A 15,583-nucleotide genomic window follows, 5' to 3' on the forward strand; every position below is an offset into this window, starting at 1 on the left:
TTAGACAATTAAAAACTCTACTAACAAAAAAGCTATTAGAATTATAAGTGTATGTATGTCCCTTAAGGTCCTTGTGTAATGTGATATTGTACCCCCTAGCCCAATTGTCCATTGTATATCATCTATATATACACACTTCTGTTCCCTCATGTATTTGTTGTCAATAAAAAATAAATGCTAGCATCATGTCATGAATATGCGTAGCTATCTCGAGACAACTCCGATAGAAAGTTTTTTTTCTCAAAGTTTCCGGGATGTCAAGTGTCCTTTTTCACAGTAAACTCATAACAGACCACGAACTACGAAACTTTTATTCAATCAAATAAACCTTACGTAGGAAAAAAATCTATTACATTTTTGTTGACCAAATTCGACACTCATTAAACCACCTTCCAAAACCCCTCGCTTGGTGAGCGAAAAAAAATAAACGACCCCACCTGGCGGAGAAGACAGATTTGTGGCCCCATTATCCCTCTCGCTTCGAGTAACGCGGAACCTTTGAGAATACTGCTGTCTGGGATGGACGGTTAGAGATTTGAGTGACATACCCAACGAACATTTCAGGCCAGTGTAAAGCGTTCGGAGGGTTGTCACTGGTTACCACAGCCACAAAGTTATAATTATGGCTAAACCCCGCCTATTTCTACAATTGATCTTCTTAAAATCTGATTTTAACCATAACCACACTGCTAACCTTATGCCTAACCCTTAACTTAAATTAAGACCAAAAAGCTCATTTTTGTTTTCATGTGGTAACTAGTGACAACCCGTCCGTAATGTTGGGTTGTCAATCAGTTAGTGCAATAAGGAACCCTTGGGACGTCCATACCCTAAACCTAATCTCAAACATTACCCATTTTAAACGTAATCTTCATTGTAGGGACGTCCTAAGGATCCCGGAAAACAGACCTTTGTCAATCTATGGTACCTTCGTAAACTCTCTGTGGCTATCTACTCTGACTTCAGAGCGCTCTCGTTTCAGCATGCCAGAGCGCAGAATAAATTTACGAACGCTCAACATGCGTTGAATATGGCCGGTGTCAGTACACGTTGGCAAAAAAAGCGTCATTAAATTGTTGCCAGCAACACAGTTACCAACGCTCTAGATAACATGAAAACAGCCTAACCAGTTCTGCTGGGGCGAGTAATATGGTGAGAGTGAGGTGTTCTCTCATTTTTGTCCGGAAGTAGCTAGCAAGCTAGCAAACTTTAGTTAGTTTGTTTGCCAGTTGTGAGGTCAGAACTCTCGGATCAACTCTACCCCTCGTCCAGTGTGCGGTCTGAGCGCTCCGAGAGCGAAACACTGAATTTACGAACGGACAATCTGACAACGCTCTGAATTTACTAACGCCAAGAGCGCACTCTGGCTCTCCAGATTGAATTTACGAACACACCCCTAGCTGCTGTCTGTCATTATAATAGCTTTCACACTGTGGCTAACAACGCTGGTTGAGAACAAGACATTTCAATCCCAAAATGGTGCTGCTGACAATGATCGCTCGGTTGGCTGATGGACTGCCGCTGGCCGCATCAATGCAAGAGGACGAACAGGTTAATATTGATGGTTTTCCCTGTCAATGTCAGACAGCTAACTAGCTAAAATAGCTAATGTTAACACTAGCAATTCAATGTAGCTATCGAACTATTGGAAAATAGCTTGTCAGATAGCTTGCTAGCTAGCTACGTGTGCAATATATATTTTATAATATATTCGGTGTCTATCTATGCAGACCTACTTCATAATAAAACCATATTATTAGCTAGTTGTTTGATTGTGTCTATCATTGAAATCCAGATGGCTTTATTCCAGCTGTCAGAGTAACAGGCAGCTAATCATAATGGACAGATTTAGTCAATTTATGTGATGTAGCTAGAGGAAGAGATGGTTGAGGCGTCACTACAGACACTGGTTCGAATCTAGCCTGTATCCCAACCGGCCGTGATTGGGAGTCCCATAGGGCGGCGCACAATTTGCCCGGTGTAGACCGTGATTGTAAATAAGAATTTCTTCTTAACTGACTTACCTAGTTAAATAAAGGTTATATATATACACACAGTTGAAGTTGGACGTTTACATACACTTCTGTTGGAGTCATTACAACTCATTTTTCAACCACTCCACAAATTTCTTGTTCACAAACTATAGTTTTGGCAAGTTGGTTAGGACATCTACATAGTGCATGACACAAGTAATTTTTCCAACAATTGTTTACAGACAGATTATTTCACTTATAATTCACTGTATCTCAATTCCAGTGGGTCAGAAGTTTGACTGTGCCTTTTAAACAGCTTGGAAAATTACAGAAAACTATGTCATGGCTTTAGAAGCCTCTGATAGGCTAATTGACATCATTTGAGTCAATTGGGGGTGTACCTGTGGATGTTTTTCAAGGCCTACTGTCAAACTCAGTTTTTTATTTCACCTTTATTTAACCAGGTAGGCTAGTTGAGAACAAGTTCTCATTTATAACTGCGACCTGGCCAAGATAAAGCATAGCAGTGTGAACAGACAACACATGGAGTGAACAATAAACAAGTCAATAACACAGTAGAATAAAAAGAGTCTATATACATTGTGTGCAAAAGGCATGAGGAGGTAGGCGAATAATTACAATTTAGCAGATTAACACTGGAGTGATAAATGATCAGATGGTCATGTGCAGGTAGAGATACTGGTGTGCAAAAGAGCAGAAAAGTAAATAAATAAAAACAGTATGGGGATGAGGTAGGTATAATGGGTGGGCTATTTACCGATGGGGATGAGGTAGGTGAGTTGGGTGGGCTATTTACCGATGGACTATGTACAGCTGCAGCGATCAGTTAGCTGCTCAGATAGCAGATGTTTAAAGTTGGTGAGGGAGATAAAAGTCTCCAACTTCAGCAATATTTGCAATTCGTTCCAGTCACAGGCAGCAGAGAACTGGAAGCAAAGGCGGTCAAATGAGGTGTTTGCTTTAGGGATGATCAGTGAGATACACCTGCTGGAGCGCGTGCTACGGGTGGGTGTTGCCATTGTGACCAGTGAACTGAGATAAGGCGGAGCTTTACCTAGCAAGGACTTGTAGATGACCTGGAGCCAGTGCGTCTGGCGACGAATATGTAGCGAGGACCAGCCGACTAGAGCATACAGGTCGCAGTGGTGTGTGGTATAAGGTGCTTTAGTAACAAAACGGATGGCACTGTGATAAACTGCATCCAGTTTGCTGAGTAGAGTATTGGAAGCTATTTTGTAGATGACATCGCCGAAGTCGAGGATCGATAGGATAGTCAGTTTTACTAGGGTAAGTTTGGCGGCGTGAGTGAAGGAGGCTTTGTTGCGGAATAGAAAGCAGACTCTAGATTTGATTTTAGATTGGATATGTTTGATATGAGTCTGGAAGGAGAGTTTACAGTCTAGCCAGTCACCTAGGTACTTATAGATGTCCACATATTCTAGGTCGAAACCATCCAGGGTGGTGATGCTAGTCCGGAGTGCGGGTGCAGGCAGCGAACAGTGCCTCTTTGCTTGACATCATCAGAAAATCAAAAGAAATCAGCCAAGACCTCAGAGAAAAAAATGTAGACCTCCACAAGTCTGGTTCATCATTGGGAGCAATTTCCAAACGCCTGAAGGTACCACGTTCATCTGTACAAACAATAGTACGCAAGTATAAACACCATGGGACCACGCAGCCGTCATACCGCTCAGGAAGGAGACGTGTTCTGTCTCCTAGAGATGAACGTACTTTGGTGCAAAAAGTGCAAAACAATCCCAGAACAGCAGCAAAAGACCTTGTGAAGATGCTGGAGGAAACGGGTACAAAAGTATCTATATCCACAGTAAAAGGAGTCCTATATCGACATAACCTGAAAGGCCACTCAGCAAGGAAGAAGCCACTGCTCCAAAACTTCCATAAAAATGCCAGACTATGGTTTTCCAACTGCACATGGGGACAAAGATCGTACTTTTTGGAGAAATGTCCTCTAGTCTGATGAAACAAAAATATAATTGTTTAGCCATAATGACCTTCGTTATGTTTGGAGGAAAAAGGGTGACGCTTGCAAGCTGAAGAACACCATCCCAACCATGAAGCACGGGTGTGGCAGCATCATGTTGTGGGGGTGCTTTGCTGCAAGATGGACTGGTGCAGTTCACAAAATAGATGGCATCATAAAGGAAGGAAAATTATGTGGATATATTGAAGCAACATCTCAAGACATCAGTCAGGAAGTTAAAGCTTGGTCGCAAATGGGTCTTCCAAATGGACAATGACCCCAAGCATACTTCCAAAGTTGTGGCAAAATGGCTTAAGGACAACAAAGTCAAGCAATTGAAGTGGCCATCACAAAGCCCTGATCTCAATCCTACAGAAAATGTGTGGGCAGAACTGAAAAAGAGTGTGCGAGCAAGCTATAAAACCTGACTCGGTTACACCAGCCCGGTCAGGAGGAATGGGCCAAAATTCACCCAACTTATTGTGGGAAGCTTGTGGAAGGCTACCTGAAACATTTGACCCAAGTTAAACAATTTAAAGGCAATGCTACCAAAAACTAATTGTGTGTAAGTGAACTTCTGACCAACTGGGAATGTGATGGAAAAAATAAAAGCTGAAAAAAATAATTCTCTCTACCATTATTCTGATATTTCACATTCTTAAAATAATGTGGTGATCCTAACTGATCTAAGACAGGACATTTTTACAAGGATTAAATGTCAGGAATTGTGAAAAACTGAATTTAAATGTATTTGGCTAAGGTGTATGTAAACTTCTGACTTCAACTGTGTGTATATATATATATATATATATATATATATGGGGTATATATATATATATATATATACAAAAAGTATGGACACCCCTTCAAATTTGTGAATTTCAGCCACCCGTTGCTGACGGGTGCATAAAATTGAGCACACAGACATGCAATCTCCATAGGATGTCACCTTTCCAACAAATCAGTTAGTCAAATTCCTGCCCTGCTAGAACTGCCCCGGTCAACTGTAAGCACTGTTATTGTGAAGTGGAAACGTCTAGGAACAACAACGGCTCAGCCGTAAAATGGTAGGCCACACAAGATCACAGAATTGGACTATCAAGTGTTGAAGTGCGTATAAATCGTCTGTCCTCGATTGCAACACTTAGTACCGAGTTCCAAACTGCCTCTGGAAGCAACGTCAGCACAATAACTGTTCGTCGGGAGCTTCATGAAATGGGTTTCCATGGCTGAGCAGCCGCACACAAGCCTAAGATCCCCATCCGCAATGCCAAGCGTCGGCTGAAGTGGTGTAAAGCTTGCCACCATTGGACTCTGGAGCAATGAAAGCACGTTCTCTGGAGTGATGAATCACAGTTCACCATCTGGCGGTCCGGCGGACGAATATGGGTTTGGCGGATGCTAGTGGAGAATGCTACCTGCCCCAATGCATAGTGGCAACTTTAAAGTTTGATGGAGGAGGAATAATGGTCTGGGGCTGTTTTTCATGGTTAGGCTCCGTAATTCCAGTGAAAGGACTTAACGCTGCAGCATACAATGACATTCTAGATGATTCTGTGCTTCCAAATTTGAGGCAACAGTTTGGGGAAGGCCATTTCCTGTTTCAGCATTACAATGCCCCCATGCACAAAGCGAGGTACATAAAGAAATGGTTTGTTGTGATCTGTGTGGAAGAACTTGACTGGTTTGCACAGAGCCCTGACCGCAACCCCACGAACACCTTTGGGCTGAATTGGAACGCCAACTACGAGCCCGGCCTAGTCGCCCAGCATCAGTGCCCAACCTCACTAATGCTCTTGTGGCAGAATGGAAGCAACTCCCTGCAGCAATGTTCCAACAGCTAGTGGAAAGCCTTCCCAGAAAAGTGGAGGCTGTTATAGCGGCAAATGGGGGACCAACTCCATATTAATGCCCATGATTTTGGAATGAGATGTTCAATGTGCATGTGTCCACATACTTGTGATCATGTAGTGTAGGTAGTGAGTCAAAGACCAATGTTCAATGCAGAACAGCCATTTGTGTACTGTGCTGAATGATGTTGTGATAGCGATTTGATTAACCAGAGGAGATACACTAAGTCCATTGAGTAAATTCTGCTCCCTTTAATTAATTTGCAATTTGTGATGGTCTACTTCATTCCTCCTTGTTACTTTCTTGTAGTTGTAGCAAATCAGGCAGCCATGTATTTCTAGGACATGTGTAGTATTTATGAGTTGCAGTAGGCTACATATGAGTCTTGCCACCTGCTTGAAGACCTTTAACACGTTTCCCTTGCTTTCTTATCTGCTCTCCCAAAGGGAAGTGAGAAGGTTGGTCTTTTCTCTGCACTGTAACCAATGTTTGGACATCATACATATTGTTCCTGTGATGTGTTACTGTGTTCACAATACTCAGACCACCCGCTTCTTTGTCGATAACATTTATATTGATCCCAATCATTGGTTCAGTGTCCTCTTAAATATGCTTGGTTGCATAATCTTGCTCTGTCCTCCGTGTTTAGTTGGGTCGGGACCTGCAACAGTACCAGAGCCAGGCTAAACAGCTGTTCAGGAAACTCAATGACCAGAGTCCCACACGTTGCACATTAGAGGCTGGCTCCATGTCCTTCCAGTGAGTTCAAACCAGTTAGAGGAAAGACACCACAGACACTCTCTCTTGGCAAAACACTCATCACAATTAAAATACCATTAACATACTTATACCATGCACTAATAAGCAGGTATCCACTGACCTTTATGCTTCTCAGACACTCCACTCTCATGTTTCCCTCATGGTTCTCCCAACAGCTACGTCATAGAAAAAGGAGTGGTCTACCTAGTGCTGTCTGAAGCAAGCTTTCACAAAAAACTTGCCTTTGCTTACCTGGAAGACCTGCAGGCAGAGTTCCATGAACAGCACGGGAAGAAGGTCCCCACTGTGTCCCGACCGTACTCCTTCATTGAGTTTGGTGAGATTCAATTAAATATATCATCATTAGAATCCTTACTAACAACCCAACGTTGATTAAAGGTCCAATGCAGCCATTCTTATCTCAATATTAAATTATTTCTGGGTAACAATTAACGACCTTACTCTGTTCAATTAAAATGGTCAAAAATAGCTTCTTAGCAAAGAGCAATTTCCCAAGCAAGAATTTTGCTACCACTGTCTGGAGGTGGTCTGAGTGGGGAGGGGAAAAATCTAAACTATCTGTTATTGGCAGACAGGTTTGGAACTCTTTCTTATTGGCATATTAACAAATTTACCACCTGGTGATGTCACCAGGCAGTCCAAAACTCCATCCCACCACAACAGGCTAACATTAAACGCAGTCTTTTCAAACAGCTCTTACACTAAAATGGCATTATCATAATTTTCTGAATTGTACAGTAGTATTCCAACCTCGTAGTGTGGAGATATATAAAACATATGATTTTCCTATTTTTGACTGCGATGAAAAAGGATACCCTAGTATGAATTATGAAAAAATATGCCATAAATTCCTGCAAAGTTTTCCTCTGTCAACAGACACCTACATTCAGAAGACCAAGAAGTCGTACATAGACAGCCGAGCCCGCAGGAACCTGGGCAGCATCAACACAGAGCTGCAGGATGTCCAGAGGATCATGGTGGCCAACATTGAGGAAGTGTTGCAACGAGGGGAGGCCTTGTCTGGTAATGTCGGTTTACTTGTCCTTCTTATAGATTTACAGCAATAATGTAGGTCAGGGGTACTGAACTACTATTTGAGAAGGTCTGGTCACACAAATGTCCTCCGTGGCAAAGGTCCGGATGGATATAGGCATTTATCGGCATAGTAACAATCCCCACCTTGCAACCCATCCGACTGAAAACTGTTCAAAATGTTCACACCCCTCTTGTTGAAGACAACCAAAGTTTGCTAACTTCCAAGATCAAGCTTCTTAGTAACAGCAGAGACAATCAATCCACTCATGGATCAAGTTCACTGTTGCCTAAATGTGTTTTGTTTGTCAATTATTATTATTATTATCGTTACATTTTTTTTGTGGAAAAAAATAGCACCCCTTGTGTTCACTGCTGGTAATACCTTGTACCGCAGTATGGTATGATGCTGCCCAACCCTACTATCTAAGGTCTGTCAGTGAATGACATAACAAGAGGAAAACTGCCCATACACGACCAAATTTCAAATTGCACCTTGGGGGAGGGGGCCCAAGGTCTGTTTTGACCCCGTTCAACCCCGGATCCGGACCACAGTCCGCCAGTTGAGCATGGCTGATGTAGGTCCTCGATGTATAGCTGAAACATCTCTATTACACAAACCTTTATCTATGATTCTCTGATGTCTAACTTGGGCAGGGCTTATTGCATTATCATGAATGCACATCATTGCAGCAAAACACATTGATAAAATGTAAATTATGTTGGGTAGAATTCACTAGGTTAACTAATAAAAGGGAGTGCCACTTCTCAGCTACATACTGTTTGTCAAGTTGTGACAAAGAATAGTGTTTAAGTCACAAGAGGAAGCAGATGTCATTCTCACTTGTGTTAAATGAGGATTTGTTCTGGTTTCTGTTCCCTCTCTTTGCTCACCTGGATCCACTCGCATCACATCCAGCTCTGGACTCCAAGGCCAGTAATCTGTCCAGCCTGTCGAAGAAGTACAGAAGTGACGCCAAGTACCTGAACACTCGCTCCACCTATGCTAAGCTGGCTGCCGGAGGGGTCTTCTTCATCATGCTCATCGTCTATGTCCGCTTCTGGTGGCTCTGAGAAGGGAGAGGAGACAGGAGGGGTTGGAGAAGAAGAGCTGATAGGAGCTTAGCTGTGGTCACACATTCCATCCAATATGGGATCCCTCCTTTTAACACAAGACTGTTGAAGTAGGGACAGACACTGCACGTTATTTTTCCAACTGTCTGTCCATAGATCTGTCATGTAATTACAAATGTTATGTTTTATTAACAATTACAGTCATCCTATAGTGGTTATGCCTTGGAGTTGAGTGTTTGTATTGCGTGTGAGTGTGTGACAGAGGACATTTTATTTTCCTGTGTGTGTGTTACCAAAATCTGTATGATAACAATTATTCTCTTATCAATTTAATCGTGTATAACTGTGTAGCAGTACAGAACAAATCTACGTAATTCTATTTACCCAGAGGACATCATAAGGGCTTTGCCGTTAATAACACTACTATTATGTTGGTTTGGTGGAGATTTCTTAAATGTTAACCTGCTTTACTGGGGTGATCAATCACATTACCTGTGGTATTGGCTGCAGAAATAATATGTCTCATTCACCTTCATCTCCACACTGAGGGGACCAGTTTAACACCAGACGATGTCTAAAGGGTTCATTTCTTTTATTTTGGAAAAAGTTTACACAAGTTGAAGGCTCCATGTAAAAAACATGTTTTATCTAGATGAGAACGATAGCTAGCTAATGCTATGTAGCTGGCTTATGCTAATTGTGGCAGGGTTAATGAATTTCAACTTAACTGTTTCATTTGCTATGAATAAAGTGATTTGCACAAAAGTATTTGATTTCTACTAGAGAATACAAAGTTGCTCACAAATCAGGATCAATATAGATCAGTGGAGGCTGCTGAGGGTCAATTTGTCAATTTGAGTCAATTTGTTCTTAAATGACTTTCCTAGTTAAATAAATAAAAATAGAATGACAACATAGACATCAAAGATGTGGTTTCCATGTGGTTGATTCCACTCCATTCCAGACATTATATTGCTGTCCTCCCCTCAGCAGCCTCCTGTTGAATTCCTGCCCGGTGCTGTGCTTCTTCATGAACTTTGGACACATAGCCAGTTGTGGTCTTTACTTACCACCAGGTCAAAGTCAGACCTCTAAATGCATAAGAGGAAGATGTGTCAACAGCTCAGTTTTCTAAATAAGGGACCTAAAGTGAGGTGATGCATTCAAATCGTTATGTTTGTTTAACAGGACCAACTACTGGTAGGCCTCCTGGTTCATACATCAGCTCTTCAAGCTATGCCTATCCCAGCCAGCAGCTGGTGTCCTTTGCTTATGATAATCTTGCAACTGAAAATGGCATACTCTTGCAGCTGAAAATGGCATACTCTTGCACCTGAAAATGGCATACTCTTGCAGCTGAAAATGGCATACTCTTGCAGCTGAAAATGGCATACTCTTGCAGCTGAAAATGGCATACTCTTGCACCTGAAAATGGCATACTCTTGCAGCTGAAAATGGCATACTCTTGCACCTGAAAATGGCATACTCTTGCACCTGAAAATGGCATACTCTTGCAGCTGAAAATGGCATACTCTTGCACCTGAAAATGGCATACTCTTGCACCTGAAAATGGCATACTCTTGCAGCTGAAAATGGCATACTCTTGCAGCTGAAAATGGCATACTCTTGCAGCTGAAAATGGCATACTCTTGCAGCTGAAAATGGCATACTCTTGCAGCTGAAAATGGCATACTCTTGCAGCTGAAAATGGCATACTCTTGCAGCTTGAAACACTGTTGCGGCAAAGACGTTTGCTGCACATAATCAAAGGGTAGTAAAGGCTGGAACAAATATACTGCTGCTTCTGGGGTAGAAAAAAACACTAAATGCACTACATACATTTAGAAAGTACTGCAGCCTGTTTCTTCTGACATAGTTTGAACAGGAAGTGGGCATAGCAGAAATGAGAAGCAGCAGAGGGTAGCGTCAGCTAAGATGGTTTTGGATAAATGAAGATGTCCCACTCAAGCTGTTTACCACTGAAAAAAAAGCTCACAGTTCCGGTCTGCTTAAAGGGTGGCTCTCCCATAGGCACAAATTGCATTAGCAGCTGGGTCTGGCCTGCTTAGTTCATTGACTGTATATGAACCAGAATAAAGGAGCGAGTGTGATGCCTCGCTTTCTTCTCCGTCTCTGGCATCAATAGCGTGCAGAGCTAACCACAGGGCACAGCCTAACCTTTTCACCTCTCATCTTCAAGGGATACATATCTTCAAGGGAAGTGTGTGTGACTAACCTTGTAGTGACAAACTAGATCTTATCATATCCAAGAGTCTTCACAGGAAGGACACGTCAGATATTTTTATTTATTTAACTAGGCGAGTGAGTTAAGAACAAATTCTTATTTACAATGACGGCCTACCCCAGCCAAACCCTAACCCGGTCGATGCTGGGCCAATTGTGCACCGCTCTATGGGACTCCCAATCCCGGCCAGCCTGGAATCGAACCAGGGTCTGTAGTGACGCCTCTAGCACTGAGATGCAGTGCCTTAGACCGCTGCACCACTCGGGAGCCAAATGATACTGATGTTACTTAATGGACTCAAACTGATAACACAGCCTGCAGTCATCACTATAGTAATCATTATTCTAGTCTGTGTTACATTGCTGGAATCAGCCCATATGCTTTATATGAGCACTTGAGAGAGTAAATGAATGCATTGTTTGGTTTTCGCCAGGCGTAATGGGTCCCATGTCATCCAAAAAATCTCATACCATCGGTCAAGAAAGGTGGTGGTAGTGTGATGATTTGGGGATGCTTTGCTGCCTCAAGATCTGGACGACTTGCCTTAATAGAAGGAACCAGGAATTCTTCTCTATCAGAGGATTCTACAAGAGAATGTCAGGCCATCTGTCTGAGCTGAAGCTGAAGTGTAGCTGGGTCATGCAGTAAGACAATGATCCAAAATACACAATCAAGTCTACATGAAAATGCCTATAAAAGCAACAAATTTGAAGTTTTGGAATGGCCTAGTCAAAGTCCAGACCTATTCCCTATTGAGATGTTGTGGCAGGACTTGATACAAGCACTTCATGCTTGAAAACCCACAAATGTCACTGAGTTAAAGCAGTTCCGCATGCAAGACTGGGTCAAGATTCCTCCACAGCGATGTGAGAGTCTGACCAACAACTACAGGAAGCATTTGGTTGCAGTCATTGCAACTTAAAGTGACACAGTTATTGAGTGTAAGGGGGCAATTACTTTTTCACACGGGAATTGGGTGTTGCATGACTTTGTTCATTAAGTAAATAAAATAAGTATACATTTTCTTTGTTATTTGTAAACACAGGTTCCCTTTATCTAATTTTAGGTTTTGGTTGAAGATCTGATAACAATCACTATCATAAACATGCAAAAATAGGGAAAATCAGAAAGGGGGCAAATACTTTTTTATGGTACTGTATGTCACTCAATTAGCCCATGTCAGTAAAAAAAAATTAGATTGGTAAATTATTCTAGTTAGTCTAGCCAGCTATCTAAACTGTAGTAATCATGGCTGAATTACCGACAGTGAGTGCGGAAATTCAGGAAATAAACTTAAATAACAATTCAAAATTTGTGAAAACTGCTTTTATTTTCAATGGCTTCTCAATAAACTGAGGAGTAGAAGCTATTTATTTAAAACGTTTTTCAATTTTTTTATTTTAAATTAGAATCACTTCCTGATTGACTGCCTTCAATTCTAATTGGCCCCAGCCCTGGTGCCCAGGGGCCCTGACCTCACTCTTACTCAGATATCATATTAACATGGCAAAATGTGAAGGGAAATTAGTTTTAAAACGGACCTTTGGTAAATAAAATACTTATTCTGCTAACAGATCCCTATGTACGTTTTAAATGATAGTTTTTAATCCCAGGGGGGAGTTAATGTGAGTTAATGTGTAGCAGCTAATCGTATAGCTAAGAGGCTATGTGTTTGTAGATTGCTGAATGAAGCTACTGTGACATTTAGAGTAAAACAAATCTAATTGTGATGTCGTATGAACATCAAACTCAGCCACAAAACCATGTTATTTGGTTTAGAGATTCTAGAAGAAGAATAGTGCCCACTTATGTAGTTGAGGTTGTTTGGTGAACTACACTGACATAAGTAAACCATCAGGGTGCTAATTTTGGTCTCCAATCTCAAGTTTGTGCATTTATTGTATGTTCAAGGTCCCAGACTTTTATGCAGAGTGTGTCTCCAGAAGGATCTCTTTGGTATAACGGAGATGAGATTCCTACTGTTCCTAGGTGAGGCTCACTTAAACCCTGCCTTCACCAACTCATTCCAGCTCACCTGTGCTATGGTGGGGGAGTTGGTCAACCAGCTCAATGCTGGCCTCTCAGTGGCAATGCAGACCAGCTCGGGTAGATTCTCCCCCATAATGTTAGATTGTGATGATGCTGGTGGATTAGCAGCAGGCAGGGAGATGGTGCATGTGGTCTCGGTCCAGCTACAGACACTAATGGACAGCTTTGATGGAAAGGCTGAGCCAAGGTAGTGCGTGAACATGATTAAGCCCCTAAGGGACCCTTTGACCAATGAGTTCCTTAATGTCATTGTGGAGAGTATGGACATAATGGCAGAGAACTTCAAAGTTATTTTGGATTTAACCAAGAAGATAAAACTCTTGGGGTCTCATTTTCTATCTAAACTTCAACCTAAACTTGATGTTTCACCTGGAAAAGAAGAGCCCAGTCACTCTCTCAAAGACTCTGGACCTTTTACCAGTGCAGTGTCTAGAAACCTTCAGACTCTCTCTAGCCCTGACTTCCAGTCTAACACCCCTGCAGCGATGAGCACCATACTAATGAAGAAGGTCAGCAGCTCTTCTGGTGTGCTTATTTCCTGAAGGAATTCTTGTGTTGCTCCCATAGTTCTGACTCCTGTAACCTCCACAGCCAAAGGGATTATTAATACATTTATGGGAGACATGGAGGCCATAGCACAGTCATGTGAAGCATGTGTTGAGCCAGCTTCTCTCAATAACCAAGAGACCGAGTTTTCATAGAGGAGTGTCTTCTCTGCAGCCCACAGAGTCTATGGCCGTATGGACTTCCTTACACGTTTTGCTCCAGACCAAGGCATGGCTAAAGATGCTCCTCTTCGGGAGTTTTCAGACACTCTGCAAAAGGACAACATTTCCACTGGTGAGGAGCAATTATCCACCACCCAACTCAATAGAGTTCCCAGTGAGAGCCAACCTTTACCAGCTATCTGTCTTCCTGATCTAGACGACAGCAATCAAGAGGTGCTCAGCAGCCTTGTGAACATCTTTAAGACAGAGGTCTCAAAAGTGGAGAGCAAATCTTCAACAGTAGCAAGTTCCCTTGGGTGGTTTGTGGATGGTGTTCTCACTATTTCCCAGTCCCCCTCAACATTTCAGGACTTGAGACTTCAATTTTCTGAACTGAGCTCGGGAGAGAGTGTAATATTCACACAGTCATCGGCTAGTCTGAGTCAGAGCAATCAAATTCCTCAAGCAAGGAATTCCAGGCAAAAGAGGCTATTATGACATCCAGTAATTTCCTTATTATGCAGGATAGCCATACTAGTCTTCAGGAAGGTCTTCGGACTGACTTGTCATCTGGCTTATCATCAGAGATTGCATTCACATCCTCTCAGGACACAGCCTCTGGAATTATGGGAACCTTTGTCAAAGGGATGTCAACTATTTTCCAGAAAACTGAGTCCACTAAGTGGCCAGCAGAGTCAGTGCTAGGGGGGAGTTTCAGAGACCTCAACAGTGGCCTCCCAGGGATTGACTGTGAAAATATCAGAGGAAAAGCTTTGGTCAATGGCTAAGAACATCTGCACCAATGTGCAGAAGAAGCTTAAGGATTTCCTCACAGGGTTGAAGCCATTACTGTACGTCCTAAACAAACAGCAAAGTCTTTAAATGCCTCTTCCAAAGAGACCCTCGGAAAAATCCTGTTCACTATCCAGAGTGAAATATCCACCTCAGAGAGAATGTAGACATCCAGGGAGCTCCTTTAGATCAACATTGATGTTGAAGAAGGAAGAGAGAAGTGAGGGTAACAGCGAACAAGTCTGTCAAGAGACACCCAGGACCCACTCATCATTGTCTAAATCTTCAAGGAGTCATAGGCCAGCATCCCGGAGTCGCCTATTCACTGTTGAGACTGGTGATTTGAGGGGACTATTTAATGAAGCTGGCAGTTGAGGACATGAGAGGCGTCTGTTTCTCAAACTAGGCACTCTAATGTACATGTCCTCTTGCTCAGTTGTGCACCGCGGCCTCCCACTACTCTTTCTATTCTGGTTAGAGCCAGTATGTGCTGTTCTGTGAAGAGAGTAGTACACAGCGTTGTATGAGATCTTCCGTTTCTTGGCAATTTCTCACATGGAATAGCCTTCATTTCTCAGAACAAGAATAGACTGAAGAGATTCAGAGGAAAGTTATTTGTTTCTGGCCATTCTGAACCTGTAATCGAACCCACAAATGCTGATACTCGAGATATTCAACTTATCAGGTATGAAGGTAAGACCATGTCAAATAAACAATAGTTTAATATTCCAACAGGTGCAGGCAATAGACAGGTCAGGGTAAGGCAGAGGTCGGTAATCCAGAGGGGGGCAAAAGTACAGTGCCTTGTGAAAGTATTCGGCCCCCTTGAACTTTGCAACCTTTTGCCACATTTCAGGCTTCAAACATAAAGATATAAAACTGTATTTTTTTGTGAAGAATCAACAACAAGTGGGACACAATCATGAAGTGGAACGACATTTATTGGATATTTCAAACTTTTTTAACAAATCAAAAACTGAAAAATTGGGCGTGCAAAATTATTCAGCCCCTTTACTTTCAGTGCAGCAAACTCTCTCCAGAAGTTCCGTGAGGATCTCTGAATGATCCAATGTTGACC

General features: G+C 42.3%; 1 protein-coding gene across 1 annotated transcript; it reads left to right on the forward strand.

Moving 5' to 3' along the window:
• Positions 1-925: 925 nt before the first annotated feature.
• Positions 926-9,477, forward strand: LOC110521492 (vesicle-trafficking protein SEC22b-B). Its single transcript, XM_021599077.2, has 5 exons — positions 926-1,551; positions 6,476-6,585; positions 6,762-6,922; positions 7,483-7,629; positions 8,558-9,477. The coding sequence occupies exons 1-5, from the start codon at positions 1,477-1,479 to the stop codon at positions 8,710-8,712; spliced, it is 648 nt and encodes a 215-aa protein (XP_021454752.1). The 5' UTR covers positions 926-1,476; the 3' UTR covers positions 8,713-9,477.
• Positions 9,478-15,583: the final 6,106 nt, after the last annotated feature.

This window comes from Oncorhynchus mykiss, chromosome 30 (assembly GCF_013265735.2).
Source record: "Oncorhynchus mykiss isolate Arlee chromosome 30, USDA_OmykA_1.1, whole genome shotgun sequence".
NCBI classification, from domain to species: Eukaryota; Metazoa; Chordata; class Actinopteri; order Salmoniformes; family Salmonidae; genus Oncorhynchus; species Oncorhynchus mykiss.